This window comes from Thermoascus crustaceus (genome assembly GCF_041956765.1).
Source record: "Thermoascus crustaceus strain CBS 181.67 unplaced genomic scaffold VTN00scaffold_4, whole genome shotgun sequence".
Taxonomy (NCBI): domain Eukaryota; kingdom Fungi; phylum Ascomycota; class Eurotiomycetes; order Eurotiales; family Thermoascaceae; genus Thermoascus; species Thermoascus crustaceus.
In genome coordinates this window covers 1421410-1442239 of record NW_027192530.1, presented here as the reverse complement: position 1 = coordinate 1442239, position 20830 = coordinate 1421410, and the positions used below count along the sequence as shown (strand labels likewise).

General features: G+C 50.4%; 7 protein-coding genes across 7 annotated transcripts; 2 read left to right on the top strand and 5 right to left on the bottom strand.

Annotated features, from left to right (window-relative positions):
- Nucleotides 1-485: 485 nt before the first annotated feature.
- On the top strand, nt 486-2952 carry VTN00DRAFT_7109 (uncharacterized protein; the record flags this gene model as incomplete). Its single annotated transcript, XM_069433820.1, has 5 exons — nt 486-625; nt 1239-1375; nt 2250-2703; nt 2765-2876; nt 2935-2952. 5 exons carry the CDS (start codon nt 486-488, stop codon nt 2950-2952), a joined length of 861 nt encoding a protein of 286 aa, XP_069287163.1.
- Nucleotides 2953-3981: 1029 nt separating this feature from the next.
- On the bottom strand, nt 3982-5702 carry VTN00DRAFT_7108 (uncharacterized protein; the record flags this gene model as incomplete). Its single annotated transcript, XM_069433819.1, has 2 exons — nt 3982-5475; nt 5553-5702. The coding sequence occupies 2 exons, from the start codon at nt 5700-5702 to the stop codon at nt 3982-3984; spliced, it is 1644 nt and encodes a 547-aa protein (XP_069287162.1).
- A 635-nt stretch (nt 5703-6337) lies between these two features.
- VTN00DRAFT_7107 (uncharacterized protein) lies at nt 6338-8352 on the top strand (the record flags this gene model as incomplete). The annotated part of the gene is made up of 2 exons (XM_069433818.1): nt 6338-6464; nt 6536-8352. The coding sequence occupies 2 exons, from the start codon at nt 6338-6340 to the stop codon at nt 8350-8352; spliced, it is 1944 nt and encodes a 647-aa protein (XP_069287161.1).
- Nucleotides 8353-9596: 1244 nt separating this feature from the next.
- Nucleotides 9597-11015, bottom strand: VTN00DRAFT_7106 (uncharacterized protein; the record flags this gene model as incomplete). The annotated part of the gene is made up of 1 exon (XM_069433817.1): nt 9597-11015. One exon carries the CDS (start codon nt 11013-11015, stop codon nt 9597-9599), a length of 1419 nt encoding a protein of 472 aa, XP_069287160.1.
- A 1208-nt stretch (nt 11016-12223) lies between these two features.
- On the bottom strand, nt 12224-13468 carry VTN00DRAFT_7105 (uncharacterized protein; the record flags this gene model as incomplete). Its single annotated transcript, XM_069433816.1, has 1 exon — nt 12224-13468. The coding sequence occupies one exon, from the start codon at nt 13466-13468 to the stop codon at nt 12224-12226; it is 1245 nt and encodes a 414-aa protein (XP_069287159.1).
- Nucleotides 13469-14435: 967 nt separating this feature from the next.
- On the bottom strand, nt 14436-14680 carry VTN00DRAFT_7104 (uncharacterized protein; the record flags this gene model as incomplete). The annotated part of the gene is made up of 2 exons (XM_069433815.1): nt 14436-14613; nt 14676-14680. The coding sequence occupies 2 exons, from the start codon at nt 14678-14680 to the stop codon at nt 14436-14438; spliced, it is 183 nt and encodes a 60-aa protein (XP_069287158.1).
- Nucleotides 14681-15732: 1052 nt separating this feature from the next.
- VTN00DRAFT_7103 (uncharacterized protein) lies at nt 15733-17951 on the bottom strand (the record flags this gene model as incomplete). The annotated part of the gene is made up of 2 exons (XM_069433814.1): nt 15733-17755; nt 17809-17951. The coding sequence occupies 2 exons, from the start codon at nt 17949-17951 to the stop codon at nt 15733-15735; spliced, it is 2166 nt and encodes a 721-aa protein (XP_069287157.1).
- Between the last annotated feature and the right edge of the window lie 2879 nt (nt 17952-20830).

Below are 20830 nucleotides of genomic sequence, written 5' to 3'. Positions count from 1 at the left end.
AAGTACTCTGATATGTGAGGAACAGGCCGGCTTTTATCTACTTAAGGAGAACGTCCATAGAAAGATTGTCCTGAAATGCAATGACAAATCAAGATTTTCAGGACCGACTGTCTGCAGGCCTGCATCCTTTGTCTTATACCTAGCTATATTCTATATACTTGTGCAATTTCATGGAATTTCGGGTCCGCAGGGCATCGGCAGCGTACTATGTCTGCAAAGAATTAGTGACTTTCGAGATATTGTGAATTTGAGATCGAAAAAATGGATCTTCACCGCATATTAGGATATACTTGAATGACCCTATTCATCTGCCTAACCCCAGAGGTTCTTTGCTTGAAGGAATACTTTCAGATACTCATTCGTTGATGACAAAAAAAAGATACGGACCCGGTTCGGCCTGTAGGTATTCACTGTCTTCGCGTGGTCTTGATTCTGTTGTTGCCTGTGACAGCAATACCTATAAGCTCGTCATCGAGCACACTCCAATGGAATTCACCCGTATAAAATCGGGTCAGAAATTCATCCTGAAGACAGACCATGATGAGATGCGCCAAAAACTGAATGGCATCGGACTTGAACCGAGCACCTACCATGCAAATGAGATTTCTAAGAACAAGCTGGCCGAGTAAGTGGTGAACACATCACATAAATACTTAGGTTATCTATTTCTTTTTCCCAACATCAAACATTACTTCTACTTCCAAATGAGAGCAGTTATTATTACTCAATTGATTGAATCCTCCCTAGTGCCATGGTTGCGAATCAAGAAATAGCGAATGAAACACAGTTTGTCCCTATCTAGTCTTCTTATTTCTCTTCTTGCTGCAAACTTCCAACAAATTCTATACTGGTACCCAACATCCTGCTCCTCTCCTAGAACCATGTTGTTCTTCCATCCGGAATTTGTAAAGACTACCTTGGTCTCAACAACAAGATGATGCCCGTTGCAAGTATTGAGAGAACCGATGGCAATCGAATGATTATTTATAGCAATCGGCAGCAGCGTCCGTATTGCACCAAGTGTCGCCATTTTGGCCACACGCGGCAAGAGTAGAAGGTGGGGAATCCCACAAAGAAGGCCTGGGTGTTGGCCCAGCGCAAGGAAAAAGAGGAGGAGAGGCAGCGAGAGCTGAAAGGTCGAGGAAGATTTTGTGTTTCTTGTGTGACATCAGGACTATTCTTGTTTGTATATCCATGAACGATACTATCACCATGGCTGATATACTTGATACAGGCAGCAAGGAATGCTGCTGGTGCCGGCAATGCCGTCTCCACACTCGCCCTCCCCGCTTCCCATCGCTCTCGTGGTGGTTGAAACCACCGGCAGGCCTTAGGGCCTGCATTTGCTGGCATCTGCTGTTTGCCTGGTCCCAGGGTAAATAAGAGAATTACTATGGCAGGACTCTTCAGATAGTTAAGGGACCCTAATTCTGGCTGCCTATCTATTGACTTCTCCTATAAGTTATAATATAAAGGGTGGCACAATGTTTCTCAGTGAACATTACGTCGAGACGCAGGCGGTAAGTGTCTGCTCTGGAATAGGGCAGATATAATTGCCAATGATTAGGATAGTATATCTACACTAACACCTTCTCAACGTGCCTTACATCAATACAACCATCATAACCCAGACTGTGCGTAAATACTTATATACCACTTCAGAACTGGATATGGATTTCTTGCAAACGTATGAGGAAACTATACAGGTCTGTATGCCTTCAGACTTGCGCCGGTCCCATGGAAGAAAACCCGCAACCGTCAAGACTTCTCTGAAGAGCTTTACATCAATGTCACCTTGAAGACGATTCCATACCCCCGTCCGGAGGAAGCTTGCCTGATAAAAATCACTGTCGACACTACAGCGGGATATTTTGAATTGCCAAACTATATGAATGGTGGAGTGCCCGGTTCTTTACTCGCGCAGGATCCAAACCCCCCTTTGCGGGGATGACTGCGTAGATCCAAGGCTTACTTACGATAGGCAGAAGAAAGGGCTACTCCGTTACCCCTCGACTGGGTTCCGGGGACTACTCCTGGCTGGCACCTTATCCTTCAGTGAACAGGGGGCCTCTATACAACGTGGTGTTGGCCCTTTTTGGAAATCAGGACTCTTATCTTGCAACGAACAACATTTTGATGCAAAACTATACCGAAGCGTTCAATCAAGCAAACCAGGGCACTGCTTCTCCACTCTTTCCTCAACTCCCGTCGATGGAATATAGTTGGGAAAAGAGCCTCTTTTAATTTAGGGCCGTTTCGGAACTGGCTCAACTATCTCTATGAGCCTTATTATGTAAAGAAGCTGAACAATGCCTTCACAGCTGCCGCTTTCCTGGCCAACCAGACGTGGATGCCTTATAACGTGCAGACACTGATGGGACGCTCGTTGACTGTGGCATCCGACCCAGGCGTGGATACCGACGTCCCAGTGATATACCTCACCGCATTGCTCGGAATATCCACATACGCTTATTACTATCCTCGGTGGACTGATACTTTGGACGCATTCGCCATGATGAGACTCGGTGCCACCATAGCCGACAAGGTGCCCTTGCTGGTTACATACCGTTCGGACGGAATACAGGCCCTGGATGAGGTGCCGGGCTGGATAGGAGAAGCCGAGAAAGGGGAAGGGAACGGAGAAGAGGAAGATATCGCCCGGCTAGAACTCGGATCGCATCGGGTCCTGAGCGCCGAAGGAAGGTATACATGCTATCCTGGGGACGATGAACCTTTTCACGATCCACGTTCGTCGGTTTGTCAGTCTGGCCAACGGCAAGAGTACGAATCTGTATGATATTCATATTAAAATGATTTCTGAGAGGATGAATGTCTCGACATCGACGACGGCAACGTACCTAGTTTCTGAACATGAGGTATTCCTTTTCTTAACCAGCATATGGATGTTACTATATAGAAGGTATCCTGCTGTAGCACTATAGCCCACCGTAGCGCTATTGCATGGTGTCGTTATCCACCTAACACTCTTCTTTTGAAAACCTCTTTCACGTCCAGCATCTCGGTGGAGCTAGGTAAATAGGATGACGAGGAACTGGAAAAGATAAGGGGAAAAAAAGTTTTTCTAAAAGTTCTGAAAGTAGGAGTTTAAGAAGAGCAGGAGGAGAAAAAGAAGAAGAGGAAGAATGAGACGGCGACGACGACGATGACAGCGACGAATTACCCATACCGTTATCCGTTATGCTGAGTCGCCAGCACAAGAGAGCTGACAGCCTGCGGCTAGGGCCAAGCGTTCTGCCAGAAAGAGCATCCTGCCCGCTTGTATTAGTAGAATGACGTAGAGCGGACAAAAGATACCATTCCTCATCGTTGCTCGTCCCATTGATGGGTGCTCTTGACAATTCACCTTCCAAGGTTCAATGTGGCAGATGTGCGGTTGCGTACTACTACTAAGTGCTGGAGTGTGCGTCCGTGTTTATCGTCACTCATCTAGCTCCCTGGCACGTCTATGTCAGCAGGAATGCTTTATTGCTTCATTTTTTGACACCGGAGCTGAGGAATCTATCTGTCATGAAAAGGTATTCTATCGATCGTGAAGGGAAAAGAGGCAACCGCTAGAAGTAGCTGTGGTGAAGAAAAGTATGTCTGGTGAAAAATCTCGGAACAGATTGTACAGTACACGAGGAGCGATTGTACCGCAGTTAAGGCATATGGTGCCACACCAAGAGTAGTATCAAAGACACTTGTTGAGTCTAGGTTCAGGTGATGAAATAGTTGTCACTAGCTCCTTCGAAGATATGCAGAATAATGAATAATACCTAATACCGTAAACAGACAGAGGACCTTTCTCCTTCGGTCTTAATTGTGTAATAGAGCCCCTCATTTATGCAGCGCTGTCAAACATAAAAATCCCGAGGCCCGTGAGGTATCTCGAAAAGACCCATATGGATATATTTACCTGGGTAGTTAACAAACAATAATAACGACAAAACATAGAGGAGAGCATTTCCGGACATCAAGTCATTAATCCGTTGATTTGTTAGGCCGCAGGTCTACGGTCTCGAATTCGAGCCCTGTCGCTTCGAAGACATGTCCCGGCCGCAGTGCATCCGTATAGATGTTCTGCTCCGCATGGGGATGGAAGAGACCTGTCTGCGTGCAGTTTGAGACGGTCTTGAGTCCCGGAGGATCTGTAAGCCTGAAGACACCCCAGTCGGGCTGCTTGCTAGGAGCGCACACAATGGCAATGCTCTCTGGGAGCATCATCTGGTAGCCGCAATGGGTGTGCAAGTCTCTCGAGCTCATGAAACATGTCTGGGTCGGGTGCGTGTGAATCCATCCGAGGACCATCAAGTCTTCTGAATCGCAGTAGTCGAAGATCGCAGACTCATTCACAGTTTCACAGGTATCAGAAGTCGACTCCTGTTCCGGGATGAGGAGCTTCGAGATAAAGAAGGCATTTGATATTAAGGTTCCACAAAGAATACCGCAAGTTTCGAGGTTGCTGTGTGTGTTCGGGGCGGCGACTTTCAAGAATTCCGTACGCAAGTTCGGGGGAAGGAAGATGGTGCGAAGGGGAGTCCCGTTCTCAAGATAGGCTGATGGCTTGAATGTGAAAGTGGATGGGTTTAAATCCGAGTTCGACGCTCCAGCATCCTCTGCAAGCTTCTTCTTCTCAGGAACGGGCGGTCCAGGCAGAACTTTGGCCGGCCGTGGAGGAGGCTCGTACAAAACAGAAGGTTCTTTAAGAATCCGCTCTTTCGGCGGGAGATCCGGAGGCTTGGAAAGTTTCGATCTCTGTTCTTGCTGCTCTATGGTAGCGGGAGAGCCAATATCAAAGGGCCTTTGTCGTGGAACAGTTGGATATTTGTAGGCAGACACAACAGACTGAGTCGACGGCCGCTGAGTGCCGGATCTCCCGGACGGATGTGATTCAATTGAGGGTCGCCTGTCATCTAGTTGGGTCTGATCGATATTCAGCCTCACTTGCTGGATACGTCTGCTGAGGTCATCGCTAGGCCCCTCAGCTTCTTCCCAGTCGCCCCAAACCCCAGCGGTGCGACGAATGCTTTCCTCCTGCTGTGATATACCAGCTTGTCGAGTGGCCTTCCGAGCAGTAGCCCTGCGATTGATTTCTTTCTGAGCCAACCTGACGGCAAGTTCCCTGTTCTCTCCAGGCTCCAGAGGCTCCGCAACTCCAGCCAGTGCAGGATCAGGGGCCAACCGTCTCTGAGACGGCGGGACGTCATTCCTTCGATCAGAGGATGCGGGTCTTCGCGCCTCCCGCTCACGCATCAACTGGATGTAACGCTCATAGCGCTTGTTGATCCGGGGTTTCAGAGCCTCCAGCTTTCCCAGGTTGACCTTGACCTCTTTCTCCGCCAGCACCAAAGCCTTGCGGTTTTTCTCCTCCTTCGCATCGGGATGGTTCACCAGGTGGACAAGGACGAGCTGGGCATGTCTGAAGAGCAAAAAGTAAGCTTGCTCATCACGACCCTCTCTTTCGTAGATACGAGCCTAGAAGGAAGGAAGAAGTCAGCCAATGGAAGAAGCAGAGCGAGAGGCCTGATCATGAGGGGCAGAGGAGGACCGACCTCTTTGATGAGCGATGCCGCGGTCCTCAACCAATACCTCAACGGGACCTGCGGGTTATACTGATAGGCCTGAGCCAGGCTCGTAATCTGTTCGACACTCTGAGGTGCAGTGACCCTGCTGCTGGTGGGAGAAGGCAGCTGTGAAGCCATGATCGCGGGGTAGAGAGCACCGCCCGGGAGCTGCGTCGCCGCGGGGCGTCTGTAGATGAGTATTGAAAACGAAGACTGGAACCGGTTCACAGTTGACCCAGTAGTCAGCTTCTTCGTCCGTACGCCCGTCAGTCGCGGGAGTTCCTCGACAATATCTGCGCAGGCACATGAATCGGTCTCGAGTAGACGATGCGATGTGCGTCACATCCAGGCGGCAGTCATGGGAATTTGTTTGCGGGGATTTCCAGGGGACCCTGGAAATGAAGCTGCGACACAGACAGATCGGCGGTCGCGGAGACGCTGCAAACACGGCGCGAGGACATGTTTCTGGGAGCTGTGATGCTGATGGGGAGAGCGTTTGTTCTGTTCTGTTCTGGAGCACTCGGCAGGGCCCGTCCCGCCGCGTCGTGCTGGGTGGAGAGCCGCTGGCCAGAATGTCTTTTCTCCAGACATCTACTGTACATCTACAACGTCCGGTCTCCTTTTCTCGTGCTCCCCTTTGCTCCAACTGAGTGCAGCTCAGCGCGTTCGTGTCTTGTGGATTTGCGATCAGTCTTTATACAATGCGCTCTTTAATAATCGCACGCTCGTCCATCCCTTGAACGTCTACCAATCTTGCGGACACCCCGCGCAATATGGCCCGAAAGCAGATATCGACGCGATGGCTACCTCTTGAGAAATACCCACTTACAGGGCAGCTCTACAAACATGTCAGTAAACACGCAAAGGCTAGGGTAAATATCGTGAGCGAAAGACTGTGCGGTGAGCCTGGCAAAAGACTCCTGCCCTGTTCATACATACATGGTCACTGACTCCGAGTAATCTGCGCATAGATGATATCCTTCATCGCCTCTCTCCATTTCTCAGAAGAGAATCCCCTGTCGATATTGTCGACTTCTACCCTGGCGCTGGTCTCTTTTCTGCAAAGATCAACGACTTCCTGAAGCCACGACGCCATGTGCTACTTGAGGCCGAGCTTAAGCTTTATGGGAAAGTGCTTGACGATTTGGCTAAGAGGCCTTCCTGCAAGCTCCTATCTATAGATCGACTAGCACAAGGCCCCGAGTGGCCCAGTTTTTTCGCTGAACACCTACCGGAGCAAAAGCCCCCGACGGACAATAACAGGGTCTACTCAAGGAATGACAGCCTGCTCGTCCTTGCAAACCTCACCGGGTTTAACGCAAAGGCGCACAATTATACTCCATCTCGGCGATGGACGGGTTACATGGTCGACTGCTTGAAACAGGCTACAGTGAACAAATATGGCATGGTACGCATTCTCGCCTTGTTACCGGCGGATGAAGGCGAAATGGTTATGCCACGGACAGTGCACGGCCGTAGGATGGCAACCATGTTGACCGAGGCCAACGGAAGGGCGTTCGATGTCGCCGCGAGTGCTGAAACTGCAGCCGCGTGGTACGGGATGAAAGAATTGGACTTGATAACAAGCAACGCCGCTCGAGTCGCCGAGCGAACTGCTGAAAATAACGTGACGGTCCCCGAAGGGCGCGAGCGTCCTCCTGTCCCCGTGGCTCCAGATGTCTCTGAGAAGGGTTCGATACAGGCACCATATGTTCCGCGCCCAATGATCCCGTTCATGCAAAGATATACCGATGCTGCAGAGGAACTCAAGAAAGTCGAAGCGGACAAGACGGCGACTAAGGCAACGAGAAACGCAGCGAAGGAACGTCTAAAACGGCAAATCATTGTGCTCAACCAGGATAACCGCCGTTCGATCGTGCGCAAGAAGTTGAGAGAAATGCAAACGGAGATTGATGAGCAGGAGGTTTCTCTGTGTCGAGCAGCGGCGGATCCGAACGCCGACATAAAGGCCCTTAAAGAACTGGATGCTAAACTGGCAGCCGCAAGGGCTGAGTTTGACAAACTGTATTCCGAGTCAGAAGCCACGGTGACAGACAAAAGCGATGTCTACATCGACGACAGGCGTTCCGCTCTCAGCAGGGGAAGTTTTGATGACGCGGTCCTCCTCTGGGATCGCCGTCCTTTTGAGCCGCTAAACATCGAAAACGAGGAGCTCTATCCACGTGAGGTTCCATGCAACCTGATATACTTTGAACCCGATGCCGATTCCTCCCTGATGCAGGCCCTCGAAAAGATGGATTCCAGAAAGCGGTCCGATCTGACCGGTCTATTCGAAGAAGTTACCAGAGCCCTTGGCAACAAGAGCAACACCACCGTCGCCGATCTGCTGGAAGCCATGTTCCCGGGCCGGTCCGCCAACGACATCGTCAAAGCCGTCCCGAGTCTGGCTCCCCTGGCATCTCGGAGACTGAAACCCGTTTTCGAAGGCCACCCTCCTGCTGCCGAATCTCAAAACAACTCCTCTGAAACTCCAGAGAGCTCTGAATCCACGACTGCAGCCACTTCGATCGACCCCAAGGTCGGGACCGACCCTGTATTCTCCTACCAGGAGAACATCAACTACGACTTCCGTCGCGTTCGGGTCCGTACGCTCCCCGTCTCCGCGCTGTGGGACCTCGTCGCGGAGTACGATCGGTGGCCCTTCAAGGCCAAGTCGGCTATCGAGGTCGGCTGGGCGCTAGGTGGGACGATGACGGAGTACAAAATGGCCCTCGACTCGTTCGAGTACAAGGCAGGAAAGGCTGCGGGATCGATTCGAAAGCTGTGATGTGATAATCAGGAGCTCATATTATGATATAATATGGTACGGTTATCGGTATGGATAAGACGGAACGCTCACACCTGAAGGTCTCATCGCCTCTGGCTCGATCAAAATCGAGCAGTTCGCCCGTGTCTGGACTTGTCATACAGGCGGCGTGAACCGTTCCGACTTGGAAGCCTTTTTCTTTTCTGCAACTCAGTGGCGCGTCTGACTGCCAGCTGAAGTTCATCCCATGGATAAACGGAATTGAACTAGTCTCTCCTGGACCCCCCTTTGTTTGAAAACCACATTGTGGACGGGAACCTCCGACAGCAAAAAACATCCCCCGGATGGGGACAAGACCGTCTGTGGCAATCATCAATACCGCGATGAGAGCCACGGATACACACGAATACCAACCACACACACAATCCGCCTCAAGAATTCTGTTTCGGCTAGGAAATCAACGTTCTTATTCCGCATCAGGATCTGTGCTCATCCCGTTATCCCATCCCATAAACCAAAACCCACTCATCTCGTTTTGCACAGCACTTACTGCATCTACGTCAAGGATTCAACAATCCAACAACACACATATACCCCCAAAAACAAATCCAACACTGAAAACACCAATGGCAGAGACTCACGTCACGTATGTATGTATATATGTCATGTTATGTGTCATGTTATCCATCCATCGACATTCCGTCCTGTACTGTCCGTGTCCATGTATTTATGTGCCTATGTACAGTATATTAGTGGTTACCAATTGTTGCAAATACCCAACTAGCAAAGTCATCTGTGGAGCACAATACATATGTCGTAGTGTAATCACCTGCCTCGATACCGACTGGAGCCGAATCTACAGATGGGCCAGACTTCTGGTCACCTCGTATCATCAAGTTACGGTGTTTGTATAATTTTCTAGGCTGACACACAGCATTGACCGACAGCAGTCTCGAGCAGCTCTCAGCATCTAGAGAGGTTTGAAACTATCAGCAATGATTAAACTTCAAAGAGGAAGAAGGGAAAGTGACCATTTCCACAATCTTGGGAAGAAAATCACCTAGCATGGAAACGCAATCCGACCCGGGAAATTATCAATTCTATCCTAAGTACTATGTACGTCGCCTGAAGAAGCCTGCTGATACAAACGAATGACAGAAAAGAGATACACCAAATAAATACTGCGCCAGTAACCGCATCCCTGCATGGACAAAGGCAAAAGAGCGTAATAATAATAGCAGAACCTCACGCCCAGCTTGGCCCAACTACCGCTGTGGAACCTTCACTCGCCAGTTCGGGATCATCATCATGTGCCAGTACCGGCTGCCTGGTCCATACTCGTTCTTATTCCGGTAGATCTTCTCCCTCCTCCACTGCCTCTTGGTCGAAGAGTTTTCCTGCCTTGATGGGCCGTCCTCACGAGCTCTGTTTCCTTCACCGTTGGCCGGGTTCTTTCCCTGCCTCCTTCTCCGACTTCGCTTTCTCCCTGGAGCTTTGCCTCCATTGCCTGGGCCCCCGGAGGGTTTTTCGCCGCGGTGTTTTGTTTCCACTTTTGATTGAATTCCGTTTTCCGCGTCACGAGTTGTCTCCTCACCCGGCAGCTTAATTTCGACGCGAACATCGGTATGCGCATCAGTCGATAATGGTTCTTCATCACGGGGCTTTTTCACCTTCCTTTCTGCTTTGGCTTCCATGCCATCCTTTGCGACTTCCGCGGGATTAGGCGTGACCGACACAGCGTCCTTACCAATCCCCAGCACCTGTTTCAGCTGTCCAACTGCGACATTGAGGTCCTTGGCGGAATACGAGCGCACATCTGTGGGACTTGTACTCAGGTGATCAGATGCACCTCGCTTCCGGAGCTCCGCCCCAGGAAGCTTGGTGAAGCCTTTCCTGCCTGTGCTGGGGAAAGACGAGATCGATGTCGACGCGCATTTTCGAGAGAAGAGAGTCCCTCCACAATTGCCGCTGTTCACGGAACTAGTCGAGGAGTCCTTGTTTGACATGGAGACGGTTGGATCAAAGACTATAGCCTCCGGGTTCAATGGTGGTCTTTGATCTTTCTGGGGATTGACGAACTTCGCCGATCCGGTTGGCAACAGATACGATTGAAATTGCGGATAAAGGGACTTTTGACTAGTATTGAGCCCCCTTTCTATCAGACGAGTATCAACGAGACATAGACCGACGTATGGGTTTTGCAGATTTGACAGGAAGGGTGGTTCTCCAAATAAGCTGTACCGCTGATAGCCCACAGGCACAGGACTCGTCGGGAAAAGGCCCCTGGTGGGAGCGCGAGCTGCTCCAGGGTAAGTTGAAGGAGGTCTGAAATCGTCAGTGCAAACAAGACGAGTACTCGACTTGTCACTACTCTCCTGTGATATGCTGCGCTGGATGATATCTAAATTAGCACAGCAATGATGGCAAACCACATCATATTCTCCAACCCGCGGGATCTGGCCAAGGCTCGCAGGAATCATCGATTGGAACAAAGTGGGATCGCTCCAATCCCAATTCCCCACCTGGAGCCACGATGGCAATTCATCGAGGGCAATCAAAGGCACGGCTGTCCGATCTGGACGAAGCACGCAGAATTGGGGGAACGGTTGAGGTGGATGCGGGTGAACTGGTTGAACTGGCACTGTCATGTTGAACACGGGAGTCTGTCGGGGCACATTGAACATCTTAAGCGTCTTCGCGGGTCTTTCCACCTATTGCTATCTGCTGAGCGTGAACGCCTCGTGGAATGGCTTTATTCCCACAAGCCCACCCTTTGCTGCCTTATTAGGAAGAAGCTCTTGGGATGTGCGGCGTCGGAGATTGAAATCAGTCTCCCAGCCCGCTGGCCTGAAGATGGTATCAAGATGGAAACCTAGCGTTTCCCGTACCAAGCCTTTGAACAGAGTCTGAGGTTGTCCGGCTTGCCTTCGTGATCCGACAAGACAATATTTATAAAGAATGTAGACCTCTGACGTGGATAGGAAGAACTCGAGGTGTGTGAAGATAAAAGCCTGATAAAACGTCATAAGCCACTGATAAAGAAACGGTTTAGGGGCAGTCAATATACCTGGTTGATAAAGAGCGCGATATGGTCCTGGCAGGCCACCTTGTATTCGGTTGGAAAAGGCACAAGTCTTAGCGGGAGATTAAGCCGGGGAATATTCTATTATAGTGGCAAACGATTGAGAAAGTACTGCAGATAGCTAAATAGAAAAAGACAGTTAAGATATGGGAACTAGAAAGCGAAAGAGTGATGGGATCGTGGCGAAGAGAGAGAGTGGCATGGGTGAGGAGAGAAAACAAGAAGAGTTGTCTCGTCGGCTTTCATGGTCTGCGGTAAGCATTCTGCGAGGTTGTGATTTCCAAGGCAGGAGCGATGCGAGAGCTGAACGTAGTCGAGATCTACCTATGACTGGAAGCCGCCTCCTTCGTTGGGTTTTTTTGGTAAGAGCGAGGGGCTGCCTGGGCGGGAACGGTCATACGCGGTATGTGAACCTGAAGCAGCAGCAGATCAAAGGCCTGACGTCTCAATATGGTATTAAACATTCTAGTAATTATCGTACACCTCGTAGAACGTAATCCGCAGCAGAAGGCCCGAAAGAGAAATTGTTGAAAGGGTGATCTACACAGGAGGGTGGTTGAAAGATTGGACTGTGCTTGTCGAAGATGGAAAATCAAGCTCTCAGACCATTCCCATCCTGCTGATGAAGATGCGTGAAGACAAAATAAAACGTAGATGCCAGAAGGAAATCGTATGTACATCCTGCTGAATCCATCAATTCATAAATCTATCTGGGTATCTCGCAGTCAAAAAAGAAATATGGACAGAGAAAAAGATGAGCGTAACTAGCAGAGAGACAGAAGGTCATGAAAGGAATTGTTACACGCGACGTCAAGCACTAGCGTCTATAAGTCTTAGCCATCCGTCTGGCGTGATGCGCTCACTTGGCTCCTTTGATACAGCCGGTTTCAGGGTTTGATCAACGGGTCCATTACGAGGTGCTCTTGACCCGTTAGCTCCGGATCGCACGTAATCGAGCACTCTATGACCATCTCGCGACATGGCAAGTCGCTGCATGCTGCTGGCCCCTGGGTAGAGGAGCAGATCTCCAGTCGCGGCAGCAAGAAGCGTCACCGCAAGAGAGAAGACATCTGAAGCCGGCGTAGGGACAACGTCGGGGGATTTCAGCGTTGATATAGAGAGCAGTTCAGGAGCTGCAAATGGGGGTGTCAGAGCAGACATGGACGTCCCCGGACTCTTGAACGCGGGTGTTCCAGAGAAGTCATAGGCCGACGAAAAGTCCGTATAGAGTGGATCGTAAGGGAAGGGGTCCGGTTTGCTCTCATCATCGCTCATGGGACGAGGGCGCAGGAGGAAGTTGTGAGGCTTGATGTCCCCATGCACCACATGGGGTCCGTTGTGAAGCCAGGAAAGGCCCGCGATGAGCTTTCTTGCAAGGTCAAACCACTGCGACATCCCAAGCACCGGCTCGAACATGGTCCGAGTGGAAAACTTCTCCCGCGCAACAGCAGCGCGGTCTTCGATATACGTCGACAGTGCCAGAGGCACGGCAGACATGACGATGGACCGGGAGCTGGGAACAAAGCCGTGAAATGGGACAACGTGACGCTCCTTGCCAGGAGTGCAGCTGATACGGGTGAGGGTCAGCGCCTCCCCCTGAAGTACCGAATGGGCATCGCGGCGCAAAGGGGACTTGACAGCCAGGACGCGATTTGCGGTTGCTGGAGAAGTTGGAGGTGTCGTACGGCCGGACTGTAATGTGCCCCGGGACGTAGCCATGTAGACGACACTCCATACCCCACGGCCATACTCGAGAGGGCGACCAGACGCATCCCGTCGCAGCTCGAGATCGTGCAAGAACTCAAGCGGCTTGGGGAGCTGCTTAGCATCGCAGATGTCCCCAGGTACTTCGTCCGCTGGACTGGGAACCAGAGGTGGCGACATGGGATTGCTCGAGGAGGTCACCGCAAGACCACCAGACACAGCATCGGCCTCGACTGTTGGTGTCACCGGTGGCGTGAGATCTGGCGGATGTGCCGGTTGGGGCAGTTTGATATGTTTTCCATCATTTTCGGTCTGCAGTGCAAGCTGGACGGGTGGATTCCTGGTGGACATGTTGCAGGCGATGTGATATATGATGCAGAACGTTGTGGTCACAAAATATTCAGTCGATATTGGAGAATAGTAATACAGAAGTAGAAGATAAGAAGTGAGAACTCTGTCTTCTTGGCCTTGGTGGAGAGCTGCGGCGGGAAGACGTCACAAGCAGAACGAGGACTGGCGGGGCGGAGGATATAGAGGACGTGCCCCCCACGATGTATGAGGTAGTTTTGTATATGGCGAGGAAAGCGTCAAGCAGAGTGACGCGGCAGGAAACACGGAGCAATGCTTTTGAAGACGGCAAACAGCATGGTCTGCAGCTAAAAGGGGGTTTGGAACAGATAACGTCGAGGTGGCGAGGGACCAGTCAGGTTGTGGTGAAGTTTGGCGCCCACGGGGAAGAACCGCCCAAGGCGACGGGGGGACCAGAGAACAAGATATGGGCCAGCCGTGGGCAGGCTGCGGGGAGGGGTTAGACCACCAGGGAAGCCAGAGACACGAGCAGAAGACGAATGAAAGAGAAACGAGAAGAAGAACACGGTGAGAAATCAAGGAACAGGATAAAAGGACTGGAGGACGTTAGGGCAGGGCTTGTGAGAGGGAAGAAAAAGTGAAGATAGGCCGCATAGGGTCATCTCTCTCCCCCACCGTCGCCCGTCCCTCCGCCCCCGCAGCGCCTCCCGACAACATTACACATGTACAGGATGTTAGGTAGATACAAGCAACTGATGACGACGCCCGTCTCCGTCGTGCAGAGAGCATGTGGCATACCTCGACTCTCCAGCCGGGAATGCGGGCCTTGCAGAGCGCACACGCCGCAAGGAGTCCCGGGACGAAAAAAGAGAGCAGGCCAGGGTCAGCCAACGGGCCGGATGTCACCGTCGCTGAGCCTGACCACGGAGATGAAAAGAAAAAAAGGGAAAATAGGAAAAATCCGGCCGTGAGAGCATAGTAGTGCCAAGGCGCCCGCCGGTTGAACGAATCAAGCAACCCGGCGCCTCGCCCTATCCTCCGTCCGGGCGTTCATCTCCGCTGTCACCCTCATCTCCGTCGTCCACTCGCTCGCCTTCGACCTCTCTTCCTTTCCCCACTGATCGCCGGCGATAGATGAGCTCATAACGCCCGCAGAGCCGATCGCTATCATGCGCTCACTTTCTGCTCTGTGCTTACGCAGTCAGCACCGTGCGGCGTGCAGAGTCATAATGACACTCGGAAGTTGAACCGCATGCCAGCGCCGATCCCCAACGGCCCCTGTTGCCCAGTCCGCGTCTCCACGTGCGGTCCGCAACGGTCCCGGCGGTCGCTCTTCAAGATTGGCTTTTGTGTTTGTCTCCGATCTCGATGTTCGAGACGTGATCATCGTGCAATCTCCGCACAACTCATGACCGACAGAAGTCTTTCGTCCGGATGCCGGCAGACGAACTCTGGTTCTTTCATTTGGTTCGGTCGGGTTCGTCTCCGGACAGTCAGCAGGCACATCCCTGGAGGTTTTCAAATAACCTATTAACCTTATTCGCCCGTCCTTATCGCCCGTTCTGGCCCCCAGTGTGACTCCCTCTGCAGGGAGCCTTCACCAATTTCCCCTGGTATTCCCGAAGGATTCTCATTTTTCAACCCCAACCATACCTAAATGGCTCCTTGCAGGATCTAACTACGGAGCGCACCTTCCTGGTCAGACGACTCTTTGTTTGGACTTCCAGGCTCGCTTCATACTAGGATCAGGACCCTGTACATGCTTCACTGACACCGGCGATGCGCAAACATTCCTTCTCCCTTTGTTTCGTGGAAGTAAATTTTTGCAATCCAAGGAGCGTCGAACCTACTTACCCTCATGTTAGATGAATATATTGTTTTTCCAATATCAAGGAGTTGAATAAACAGTTCATTCTTCCTCCTTCTCAACCCTGCAAATTCCCTGTTCCAAGAGGTCGCGTCCTTGGAATTTGAACAAAGCTGCCTATTTCAGACGGCTGAATGGTAAATTAGTGAAGGTCTGCCAGGTGGGGGTAGGCATGGTAGACTGGAAATTGGGATCAGAATAAGTACATGCAAATGATCGGTATATACATCTTTTCCCCGAAGGCAAGAACCAAGCCGAAAGACCCTAACGCCCGATTCATGCTGACCAGGTTCACAATCCAAGTCCTGTCGTCGCTCATTTTCTTACGTTCCCGATGCCACGTCACAAAAGAAGCACTGCAATTCAGAGGTCGGAGACAAATGCACAACTCGCATTTTGCTATGTACATCAAAGTCATAAAGACGGAACGCGGACAAGCTCATGACTGATGCGACGCGCTCACTTCGTTATTTCTGTAGGTGAAGCTCTCCGCCCCCGGTCCAGCTCTTTGCTCGCATGTCGGGAGAAAGAAGCGGTCCCAGTACTCCGACGAGTCCCTTGCCGTCGTCGCCATTGGCATGGATGTCCGCCGGCAAGTAATGTCCAGCGGTTTGCACTGCGGCAGCTCTGCAGAGTCCGGCCGGTCCTGTTGCGAGAATACAGTGTACACAGAATGCGATGGTGATTCGGTAATTGTTGACAGAGTTGAACTGCGTTCTGTCCCGAAGAAGCGAGGGCTGAGTGTGTAGTTGTCTGCCAAAGAGGAATGTGTTCTTGCACAAGGGGGAAGCAGGGGAGAGGCTGGTCGTGATTTGAAGAGCGGGTGTTCTTCTAAGGGTGGAGGTTGCATCCTAGTGATTCCATTCATAGTCCCCTCCACACTATTCCTCTCGCTCAAACCTTGGGTGTTCGCGTCCGGCGTCGGCTCTTCTGGGGATTCAGCCGTAAAACCCGAACTCGAAATAAAGAGCTCAGGACTGCTAATCGTTCGGGTAGGCCGGGGTGGAGCAGGCAGATACGGAACCAGAGTAGAAAACTCTCTCATCGAAGTCAACGTAGAGGTAGAGGAGATGCGCTGCATATATCGAGATTTTCGATCAGTGGGCCTGTTCATGCGCCGTCTTAGGCACATCAAAAGGCAGAGCAACACAGCCAGTGCCCCCGTGGGTCCTAGCACAACAGCTGCGATTGCGCCCTTACTCAACGACGGAGAATGAGAAGGAACTGCAGCTGGACTCGAGGAACCTGTTGGGTTAGTTATCCCACCGGAGTGACGTATCACCGCGGTGGCTGTCGATGATTTTACGGGCACAGTCGGCGAAGGAGGGATGTTGGACGTGGACGGTGTCATGGCCATTTTTGGAGCATGCACTATCAGATCACCAGCTGACGGATAAATAGGTACGATTTTCTCAGGACCGTCGAATCGCGCCTGTGAGACGGAGAATGTTCCACTTTCCCAGTCTACTGTCAGGTAGGCTTCCTGGAGAAATACACGGCCCAGGGTGGGCAGATTGGCATTTTGGGCTCGTCGCAGAGGAAAGCGCCGCGCAGTTCCCAGAGGCAACGATGATGTCCCCAGATCGAATGCAGCGTAAGGAACAGTGATGTTGACTGTTTGTTCGCCCATACCTTCGTCGCCTATTGTGAGAGTGACTGAAGCCTGCTTTTGTAGCAGCTCTTGATGGACAGACTCGTTGACAAAGTACATATCTAATCTCTCCTCATATGTTAGCATGAAGGCACGTTCAAAGGTGTTGCAGTCTTCGGTTGGTAACGTCATGTCAATAACTGTCGAGTCAATGTTCGCAGAGATCGCTGGACGAGACATAACTCCAGTGGAAATAGGGCCCACTTTGGTCGTGATGTCCTGTATTTTGATGACCATTCTCTGGTCTGGATTATTATTCAAACTGAAAGAGGCACGGTCCGGTTCAGACTTGGATTCATCAAATCCTCCAAGGACTAAGCTGCCAGGTGCGTTCCGATAAGCTGCTCCAACACCATAACTATATGACATACTAGGAATGAGCTTGTTTGATTTAAGCGACTTGAGAACGCCCCAAGATGAATTTGCGCTAGTAGAATCGCCGGAAAAGAAAGGACTCAGGCCCAACATGCCAATGGATGATGGTATGGTCGTATGACATCCGACGATAGTTTGCGCTCTGAGGATTGTCCCAGATGTGTTTTCCGCAGACCCTATTCTTAGTTCGTCTGTGCCAACAACACATGTGTTGTTCTCGCGGGGATCAGATCCGCAAGGTCTCCACGAAGATGAACTGCGCGGTTCGAAAACTGTGCCTGCTCCATTGATGCACTTTGCTCCTCCACATTGCGAGTTCCGTTGCGGGAGGACAGTCCAAATTGTTGAGTAGGAGGTCGAGATCAGCATCCGGATGTTCTGCGCAGGCGTCCCGAGTGCGACGGTGAATGATGACCAACGGCCCTCATCGCCACCCCTACTCCTTTCGTGAGAACAGTCCTCATATTGACCTTTGAATTCCTGACATACCACTGACCAGAAGGTGGCACAACTATCGGCGAAATTTTTCCACCTTCTCGAGCATATAACTGAGCTGCAGCCGCATCGAGAACCACGGTAATAACGGTTACGACATGAAGGACCCTCCTGGTGCAGAGGGTTGTGATACTCATGTTTCTCCGGAGCGAAAAGAAACAGAGAGGGATTAACGAGCTGAACCATCCGCATAAGAACGAGAGACAAGAAGAATTGGTAGTTTAACGACAGACAGCAAGATAAGGAAACCAAAGAAGGGTATCTGAGAAGAGATGGCTCATCTTTTGGCCCTCATAAAGCGATCGTCTTATTCAGATATCTTCGTCGATGTCGTATAAGCCACCTTTTCCTTGGGGCTTTTTCCCCTTTTCCAGTAGACTCAGTGCTGTGTCACGGCAGCCAACATGTACCATGTTTTCCGGGATACGGTGCACCAAAAGCGGGAGTCTACCGGGATCGAAGCTCAGCACGTAGTCAGCTAAGCGCCAGATACCCATGTTGCTCTGCTCTGTTCTTCAAGAAAGTAGCTGCTGCAGCAAATTATCGCCTACGCGATACCTTGGATCGGACCTGCATACGGTAGAATGGGGGCTGAATTTCTTGCATGCGGTACGTCTTCCCCGTTTTTCTTCAGCCTGGGTCCTACCAGGGTCCAAGGCAGGCCAGGAACAAACACCTTCGAGTACTACTACCAGGCTAACCCGCAATGGAATTTGTTATTGCTCAGCCCTGACTGCGCTCCTGAACAGGTAACCTGAGGGTAAGTACAGTACTTGCGGCTGTGGAGGCGCGCTGTACCGCGCCAGATTTCGCATGCTTAATACCTAATTTTTGACATATACAGGTTAAAAAAATTAAGCCTAGCCTTTGTCTCTGCCGACAAACCTTACTCCAAAATTCAACAGACGGAGTGCCCCAGAATGACCTGGTAAGTGGTACCTATTTACTCCGTACACCGGTACATGTTCACGCGCACAACGCTACAAAGATCGATCGATCGATCGGACCCCTTGCTGTTTCGTCCAAGTCGTCTGAAACAACATCCTCCCTTACCCTTCAAATCTGACAGAAAGGGGGAAAAGAAATGAAAGACTTGCAACCTGCCCGAAACTGCCGCTGCCGCCCATTTCAAACGACTTTGCGATTGGCTGAGTCGCGTGACACCTTACAATGTGGCCAGCAGACTAGGACTAAGAAAAGAAATTTTTAGATCAATCATGCAAGCAGGTAAAAGTGCCGCAGATGAACTTATGAACTGCCTACCTAACTAAACCTGCAGGTGGTACAGTAGCGTAGCGTAGCGTAGCGTATCGTAGCGCAACGGGAGTCAAATTGCGCCTCAGCCGAATGCCGCAGTCAGTCTTGACTTGACACCTGCCTGCATACTCTGCAGAGCACTGTCCGGGTTCTGCCTCCATCGATTCCGGAACAAGGTTCCTTGCATACGAATTTGAATTTTAATTCGATCTCTGACGGGTCAGTTGCACAGGCTACATAGCCGATTAGCTGAGCCTTGATTCTCGTCAAGTCAGGTGAAGTGATTCTTCCAGTGTTATTTTTCCTCGTCGAAAATTCATTTCTCTTCCGTCGTTGTTCATTCTTCGCCCCAAGCAAAGAATGACGAGACAGGACGGGGTAAACCCCGGATCAGATCACGCCGCGTTTGTATAGTAGCTAGGTAGTGTCAGACTGCGCGAACCTAGTAATCCGAAGGTATGATGATGAAAGCTCTGATTATTCGAATCTACCTAGCTAACTGACTATTTGTCTCATGGAATTAGGGGCTTCGGACCTTCTAAATATGGCAATATCAAACAATCCCGAAAAATATGATATTATCAATGCAATATAAAGGGGTATTGCAAGGGTTATAACAAGAAAAAATAAGCAATTATGGATATAGGCAGCATAATTCCTTTATTGCAGGGATTATGGCCTTCGAGATGCCCGGATCGGTGTTTGCTGACCAGGTTCATAGGCTCCTTGGCATACCGCTAGGTTATAATGGTAATATTCGGCTGACAGGTAGGTACCTAGTTGGCAAGTTGCGGGTTGGTTTCAGCCCCAGCGGGACAGGTACAAACGGACCAAAGCACAAATGGATATACATACATACAGTACCTAACTGCGTACTGCGCCGGCTACTTGCCCGGCCAGTCAGCTGAGCTAATACCTAAGCAGCTTATTTTTGGCCCCCAAGAAAACCGTTCGAAGAAGATGATGATGCTCCTGAAGATGCTTATTATTGTGGACCCTTACTGTCAATGAACGGACCTGCATTAGATAGAGGGTCTAGGTCAGCCAATTGCTGCGGAGTACAATACCTACATCCGGCACAGGATCTCAGCTATATAAATATGTATATGTATACATCCCCAGGTATTTGGTAGTAGTCAAAGAAGCGTTATGTTAATTTGCAAGTACGCCAAGTACTGTACTTAGGTAGCTAGCTACCTAAGCTATCTAGCAGTACCTATCCATCAATGAATGAATGCAGTGATAATTAGTAAGGATGGTGAGGACGTGATGGTGATACATCGAATTCAGAACAGAGCTGTTTGAACTAATTGTCAGAGTAGGTACTTTAAGTAACTAGTACATGCCAACTATACCTAACATAGTATCCTATCCGGTACTGGAGTTGGTTGCTGTACATTCCACCTGTATGTATGTTCTACTCTGTGTTCCGTACCTGCGTATGTACTCTACATACTTCTGCAACAAAAGCTACTTACTTACTTCTCCCTGCGTCTCTACAGAACAGAACAACTAAACAACTTCTTTATGTATGTACTCTATGTGGTGCCGGAGTAGCCTTTCCTACTGCTAACTAGGTAAGTTAGGTAGGTACCTACAGTACCTGGATATCTACATATCTACGTACATATGTACTACTACTGTACTTACCCATAGACTTATTAAATGGGCCCCGCTGCAGACCGGGATCGAAGCCAAAATGGATAGTTCTTCATCTCTGTCTCTCTCTCTCTCTATCTACTTAAATCAATCGTTAACT